Here is a 7,505-nt window from a genome sequence, read left to right as displayed (position 1 = left end):
TTTAGTATTTACTGCTGTTTACACTTAGCTAGATAATGCGATGGTGTTGTGTTTAGTATGTTGCTTTGTTTTTTGCTTGTTTTCTATTCTTCTCCCAACAGGTGATCCAGGAGATTTCTTTTCTCCCCCTTACTCACTGTCCCTCTCCCCTTCTGTTTTTCTTTTCCTTCCTCCCTTTCCTATCCCTCACTCATGTCTGTCCCGTCTGTAACAACTGAAAATAAAAAAATTAAAAAACAAGACGAGGCAAAAAAGTACAACCTGATGACTCAAGTGATACCCTTATATGGCTTTGGGATCCTTCTTTACATCATACATAAGCTGACATGTAGGGGGAAGGCTAATAAACCAGGGAAGAACTCTGCAGTAACCATGGGAACCAGCAAGGACACAATCACTGCTAATGAGGTTGCCAGGCTGCAGGAGAGACTTCTCCAACCTGAAGAGATGATGGAGAGGATTGTGTCCAGGAGGAACAATAGTTCTGGGAGTGGTAGACGAAGGAGGAGTAACACCACCACGTCAAAAAAGGAGGAGAAATTACTCAGGCAGCTGAGACAGATCACACAGCTTATTCAAGAGAGCAGATTGGAGGGAGCCTCCCCAGAGATGGAGGCCGAGGAGGTCCCATACGGTGCAGACTGGGAAGGTTACCCAGAGGAGACCTACACAGAGTATGATGAACCCTGCCTCAGACGTGGGTTTAAGACGGTTAAACTAGAGGAACCCCCCACACAGCCCACCGCTGAGGCCCTAGCAGAGAGGATGGAGCAAGAGGAGGAAGAGGTTATGGCAAGGAAACTTTCCATAGTGCGAGAGGAAGAGGAAGAGGAAGAAGATGAGGAGGAGGAGGACATAGAAGCACAAGATGAAGAGGATGAAGAGGAAGAGGAAGAAGAGGAGGGAATAGAAGAAGCTATGGGAGTAGAGGAAGACATAGATGAGGAAGAGGATGATGAGGAGGAGGCAGAGAAAAGGCAGTTGCTCCGTCCTCCATCATCCCAGCCGGGTCCTGAAAGAACGACAACAAGAATTGGTTTGGAGGCGAAGAAAGAGCTGCAGTGTAACAATAGCGGGAAGAAGCAAATCAGCTTCAGCGAGCACAAGGATGTCTTCCACTACCCTAAAGAGGACACTTACGAGGATGGGGAAGAGGACAAGGAAGATCAGATGGAGGAGGAGGACGAGGACACAGAAGTGGAAGAAGAGGAGGAAGCTGATGAAGATGACCCAGTGATGGAGGCAGAGAGCCTGCAGTTCAGCTGTGATGACAGTTCAAATCCAGAGGAGGAAGCAGAGGAGGATATAGAAGGCAATATTTTAATGTCAGCAAACGTGGAGGGGGAGGGTCGAATCTCTGCAGACACACCCAAGGAAGTCGGGGTGAGCGGCCTGAGGATGCGGAACAGGAGGGAGACATAAGGACTTTTCCTGCTTCTGAAATGCATTTGAAAACAGACAGTGAACTCAGACTTGTGTTACTATTACTTCCTTATATGTTTAAACCATGAAATCCAAACTAAACAGAGGCATGCAGTTATGTTCTTGAGTGATACTTTTGTACAAATAAATGTTTCCTTTGAAAAACCTTTGAAATCTTCTTTTGTGGTGGAATTTTTTGTATATTTCCCATCTGTCCTCAGACTGTGGTTAAAGGTAACTACACTGCCTATACCACATGCAAAGAAGGCACGAAGTAGCACTAGCAGGTCTAACAAGGTGTTATGACCCAGGGTCATTATTTGCGGTACGGTGTTGTTATTGTTTGTATTTGTATTCAATGATGCTTGTTTCCAGGTGGAGGCCACCCATTGGTGGAGGAAGGAAAGAGGCCAGCTACAAAAGGGCCTGGGGACTGGGCCGGCGAGGAGACTTCCTGGTTTCCCGTGAGCTGTGTGTCTGGGGACCGTCGTGGTGTGTGACTGCACGGGGCTGCAATATCAATGCTGAAAAAGGGTTGTACCTGGGCTTGGTAGCTGTAGGGGTGGGAAGCCGTTTTCTTTTATTCCCCTCTTTTCTCCTGTTTCGGGTAGGGAGACAGGTTAGAGAATTGTATTTTGTTTTGGAATCGTGGGAGGTAAGTTAGCTCTGTTTTTCTTTCTAGTGTGTTTTATTTGTTGTTTTGGCATCGCCCACCCTGAAGCTCGCTATCTGTTCAGCAAATAAATTAACCAACTCTCGTCAATCTGCCGTGGTGTGATTTATGTTGTCGTTATTATGTATCGGGTTTATCTTTTTGTTGTGTTGCACCCCGGCCTTGGGCCGGTGTGTAACATAAATGGGGGCTCGTCCGGGATTTCGGGGTCGTTGTGTGTAGTGGGGTTCGTGTGGGTGTGTGGGGTTATTTTTTGTGTTTTTGGGGGTTGTTTGTGTGGGTGGCCGCGGATGGAGTTTGATGTGGATAAGTTTGCCGAGGCGCCTTCCTTGCAGCAGTTGAGTCGGTGTCGGAGGGAGGATTTGCTGCTTATTGCGGGCCGTTTTGATGTGCGAGCGCCGGCGGGGGTGAAGAAGGATGATTTGCGACAGCTTGTCACGGTGGCTTTGAGCGAACGGGGTTTGCTGTCGAGCGTGCCGCTTGTTGGTGGGACGGGCGGGGCGGCTATGGAGCCGTTGGCTCCGTTGTCTGTTCCTCCTGTGGCCGCCCCCTCTGTGGCTCCTCCTGCTCCGGTGGTGGGGTTGTCGGCGGAGGAGCTCCAGTTGTTGCTCCGCATTAAGGAGGTGGAGTTGAGTAGTCACCGGTTGGAGGTGGAAGCGATGCATCTGAGGGTGAGGGCGTTGGAGTTGGAGCGCGGGCCTCCGCCGCGTGCCCCTGACTCTACGCCGCCCACGCCTGCGCCCTCTGTGCTCCCTGCGCCGCCGGCGCCTGGTCCCGCCCCGGCTCTCCGTCAGGATTTTGATATTGGGAGGCACATTAAATTGGTGCCGCCCTTTTGTGAATCGGAGGTGGAGTCGTTTTTTCCTGCTTTTGAGCGTGTGGCTGCCGCGTTAAAGTGGCCGGAGGAGGTCTGGGTTTTGCTGTTGCAGTGTCGGCTGGTGGGTAGGGCTCAGGAGGTGTGGGCTAGCCTGTCGGCATCTGAGAGCTTAGATTATGGTGTGGTTAAGGCTGCCGTATTGCGTGCTTGTGTGTGTGTGTGTGTGTGTGTGTGTGTGTGTGTGTGTGTGTGTGTGTAGCGTACCGTCAGAAGTTTCGGCAGTGTGTGAGGGGGGGGGGGGATCAGACTTATGTGGAGTTTGCGCACGAGAAGGGTTTGCTCTTTGATCGGTGGTGCCAGGCTAGTGAGGTTAAGGAGTTTGCACAGTTGAGGGAGTTGAGCGGCGGTTCTGGCAGATGAGTTTGCTTTGACGAACAAGAGGGGTTTTTCCCCTCCGTTACGTCGGGGTTCTAGAGTTTTGCCGGAGGTGGGGGGGCGTTCTCCCCCACTCTCGCGGCGTAGCCCTACGGTGTCCGCTGGGGACCGCCGATGTTTTTTTGTCATGAGCTCGGTCATCTCGTTGCTTCTTGTCCCGTGCTGAGAGCGAGGGAGGGGGCACGGACCAACATTTCGGGGGGGGCCGTGCAGTGTTGCTCCGCGGTAACCCGCCCTAGCTTAATGCCGGTTGGCGTCATTCCACGGGAGATAGATGAGGTGTTTCGACCGTTTGTTTCGACGGGGTTTTTATCGTTGTCTGGTGATGCGGGGGACCGGGTTCCGATCATCATCTTGAGGGATACAGGGGCGAAGCATTCGGTGGCGCGACGTGGTGTCGTGTCTTTCTCTCAGCAGTCGTACTGTGGTTCTGATTTGCTGGTGTGGGGTATCAAGGTGAGCATGTTACGCATGCCACTCCATACGGTTACTTTGACCTCGTCCTTCATCTCGGGCGCTGTGCGTGTGGGGGTTCGAGATCAGCTGCCAATTGAAGGCATTGATCTTGTTTTGGGAAATGACTTGGCCGGGGGAAAAGTGTTTCCGGCTATGCCGGAAGTTATTGAGTGTCCTACTTCGGATCGGTTATGCCAATTCCCGTCGGAGCTGGGTGACCCCAGAGTTTTTCCGGCATGTGTGGTTACTCGTGCTCAAGCTCGTCGCTTGGGTGGTGAGGTGGACATATCCGAAATGTTTCCGGACGGCTCTGAGCCGCATGATAGTTCTGTTCCGGGGGTAGATGGTGGGATGGCGAAGGTTTTTAGTATGGTGTCGGAGAAGGAGGCAGCAGGTATCCGCAGGTTTGTGTGTGGTCAACTCCGTGACGAGGCAGACCTGAGCACGCTGATCTTGGGAATTTTAAAAAAGAGATATCAGGCACACAACAAATGTGACTCATTAAGTCCAGAAGTAAAAACTTTCATGGAACAGGTGGTGCAAGAGGAACTGATGAAAATGCACGATAATGATGAAAGTGAAAGTGACTCAGAGACTAAGAAGCTCCAGAACAAAAGGAAAAGAGAAAATGGAAATGACGAGGTCATGAGTGAGAGTGAAGATGAATCCAGGGCAAAGAAATCACAAAATAATCATTCAAGCTCATCATCAGAATCTGAGGCTCAAGAGGACAACAAAACAGAAAGTGAAGAAAGCAGCAATGATGAAGAAAATGCCAAATCTCAAGCTGATGGTGAAGAGCCAGAGGTGAAAAAATCACAACAAAAGAGAAATGAAAATCGTCAAATTGACAGTGACGAGTCTTCTGATGAGGAACTCAGTGAGGAAAGCAACTGCAGTGACAGTCCAAAGAAAATGGTGAGAATGAACGTCGAGACAGTAACCAGCAGTAAAGATGAAGGAAGGAGAACACCACTGAGTGATGCAGGAAATGAATCAGATGGAGACTCCAAGTCAGAAACAAGTGACAAAATTAAGAGTGACGAGTCTTCTGACAGTGAAAAAGAAGATACAAAAGTGGAAAAGAAAACCAGTGACCCAGACTCGGATTCATCACTACCTTCTTTGGAAGATGAAAAAGAAAATAAGACTGATAAATCAAAGGATAAAAAGAAGATGAAGAAGAGTGTGAAGAAAGATGAGAGCACCAGAAAACCAAAGTCTGATGACAAATCGGTGGCGAGGCTTAAACGTTACATTGCCCTCTGCGGCGTGAGGAGAAATTACAAGAAACTGCTGGAGGACTGCCGCTCCATCCGCTCCCAGGGGGCTGTTCTGAAGAAGGAGCTTGAACGTTACATTGCCCTCTGCGGCATGAGGAGAAATTACAAGAAGCTGCTGGAGGACTGCCGCTCCCAGGTGGCTGTTCTGAAGAAGGAGCTTGAAGAGCTTGGTGTACATGGTCAGCCAACTATTCAGAAATGTAAAAAGGTCAGAATGAAGAGAGAGCAAGCTCATGAACTGGCTGCTCTTGATGTCAACAACATCATTACCACACAAGGTCGACCTACACGCAGGGGTACCTCAGCAAGTCAGAAACAGCAGGACTGTCCGTCCTCTGGATATCAGCGCACTCTAAACTCAGGATCAGACAGTGATCGGGAAAACAATATCCACAGAGGTCGCAGGAAAATGTCCGAATGGGACAACCTGCAGGGGATCATCAGTGATGACGCAGACAGTGACTGATGAGTCTGGTTTCCCCCTAGGAAGTGTTCGATTTGTTTGTTTGTTTTAATGTTTTGATACTAGGTCTAGCATCTCTCTAATGAGATGCTTGATTTTAGGTGGGGGGGTGTTATGACCCAGGGTCATTATTTGCGGTACGGTGTTGTTATTGTTTGTATTTGTATTCAGTGATGCTTGTTTCCAGGTGGAGGCCACCCATTGGTGGAGGAAGGAAAGAGGCCAGCTACAAAAGGGCCTGGACTGGGCCGGCGAGGAGACTTCCTGGTTTCCCGTGAGCTGTGTGTCTGGGGACCGTCGTGGTGTGTGACTGCACGGGGCTGCAATATCAATGTTGAAAAAGGGTTGTACCTGGGCCTGGTAGCTGTAGGGGTGGGAAGCCGTTTTCTTTTATTCCCCTCTTTTCTCCTGTTTCGGGTAGGGAGACAGGTTAGAGAATTGTATTTTGTTTTGGAATCGTGGGAGGTAAGTTAGCTCTGTTTTTCTTTCTAGTGTGTTTTATTTGTTGTTTTGGCATCGCCCACCCTGAAGCTCGCTATCTGTTCAGCAAATAAATTAACCAACTCTCGTCATTCTGCCGTGGTGTGATTTTTTTTTGTCGTTATTATGTATCGGGTTTATCTTTTTGTTGTGTTGCACCCCGGCTTCGGGCCGGTGTGTAACACAAGGCCACTACTTGTGCTACACCAGTGCTACACGGACACTGAGGGAGTTCTCTCACACACAGGTAAGTGAACATGTCTCGTTCCTTGCCCACTTAGAATAAGACACTGCGGAGACAGAGAGTGTAGTGGTAAAGAGAACGGCAGAGAGACGCTGAATTTAATCCTTTAAACCAGGGGGTCCAAACTCTGGCCCGTGGGCCAACTGCGGCCCATTTTTAATTGGCCCGCAAGTAATTTTATAAATAGAATACTTTTGCTTGATTGTATTGCACTTCTTAGTTTTAACACCAGGAGGAGATACTGCTGATCAAGGCAGTTGCTCCACCAAAAAGGACAATCACAGAAGAAATGTACCCCAAGTTACTAAACATGGCAGAATCAAAGAAGCAAAAGGTGGTGAGTGCAGAAAATTTCAGACGCGGTGGGAGAGTGAATATTTCTTCAAAGAATTCAAATGTGTCTGTTTGATCTGCACTGAGACTGTGGCAGTTATGAAAGAGGATAATGCACGACGTCATCATGAAACCAAACATCAGGCCTGTGCATCTGACACTGGTGCTGAGCCAGAGCAGAAATTAACTATCCTGCAGGGTCAGCAACAGTATTTATTTGGTGCTCAAAAGGTCCAGGAAAAGGCTCCGATAGCCAGCTATGAGGTCGCCCAACTCATCACAAGACATGGCGAGCCTTTCTCAGATGGAGACCTCATAAAACACGGCCTCGTTAAAGTCACCGAAATAATGTGGAAACAGTGCAGGACTTCAACAACGTCAGCGTGTCCAGAAATCCAGTCGTGCGACGCACTGAAGACTCGTCAGCCAACATTAAACTGCACCTGTCTGATAAAGCTGTGCTTTTGATGTTTACTCCATCGCAGGTGATGACAGCACCGACGCCACAGACGCCACACAGCTGCTATTTCTTGCTGGGAGTGGACGAGAGCACGAGCACTTTAAAAATATATCCCACAGTACCCGTGTGTTAATGTGCAGGTACACATGCTTCAAATATCAATAATGTGCATCGATTCTGTCACTACTCTGCTTTTGCGCACCAAGGGAACATGCATTCTCCAAAACCATGTGAATATCACACCTGTCAAACAGGAACTGAGCTTTTATATCAGGTACAAGAGGTTTGCAGAGCAGCTGATCGAAGAGGGACACAAGGACGCAGAGAGGAGGAGAGAGGAGGCAAAAGAGGAGGTGCAGAGGAGAGTGAAGGTGGTGACGGAGGAGGTGCAGAGAAGAGTGAAGGTGCTGACAGGAGGTGCAGAGGAGAGTGAAGGTGG

At 49.2% G+C, this 7,505-nt stretch overlaps 2 protein-coding genes across 2 annotated transcripts; both read left to right on the top strand.

The window, feature by feature from the left end:
- The first annotated feature begins 264 nt into the window (after positions 1–264).
- Positions 265–1,422, top strand: LOC102289614 (protein RIC-3-like). The gene has a single exon (XM_005952116.2). The coding sequence runs from the start codon at positions 265–267 to the stop codon at positions 1,420–1,422; it is 1,158 nt and encodes a 385-aa protein (XP_005952178.2).
- A 2,750-nt stretch (positions 1,423–4,172) lies between these two features.
- On the top strand, positions 4,173–5,552 carry LOC102289304 (HIRA-interacting protein 3-like). The gene is made up of 2 exons (XM_042216911.1): positions 4,173–5,157; positions 5,251–5,552. The coding sequence occupies exons 1-2, from the start codon at positions 4,173–4,175 to the stop codon at positions 5,550–5,552; spliced, it is 1,287 nt and encodes a 428-aa protein (XP_042072845.1).
- The last annotated feature ends 1,953 nt before the right edge of the window (positions 5,553–7,505 follow it).

Source organism: Haplochromis burtoni, unplaced genomic scaffold (genome assembly GCF_018398535.1).
Source record: "Haplochromis burtoni strain Fernald_Lab_line unplaced genomic scaffold, NCSU_Asbu1 Contig_1341, whole genome shotgun sequence".
In the NCBI taxonomy this organism is placed as follows: domain Eukaryota; kingdom Metazoa; phylum Chordata; class Actinopteri; order Cichliformes; family Cichlidae; genus Haplochromis; species Haplochromis burtoni.
Note: the sequence above shows the minus strand (reverse complement) of the source record. Positions and strands in the feature narration are given on the sequence as shown.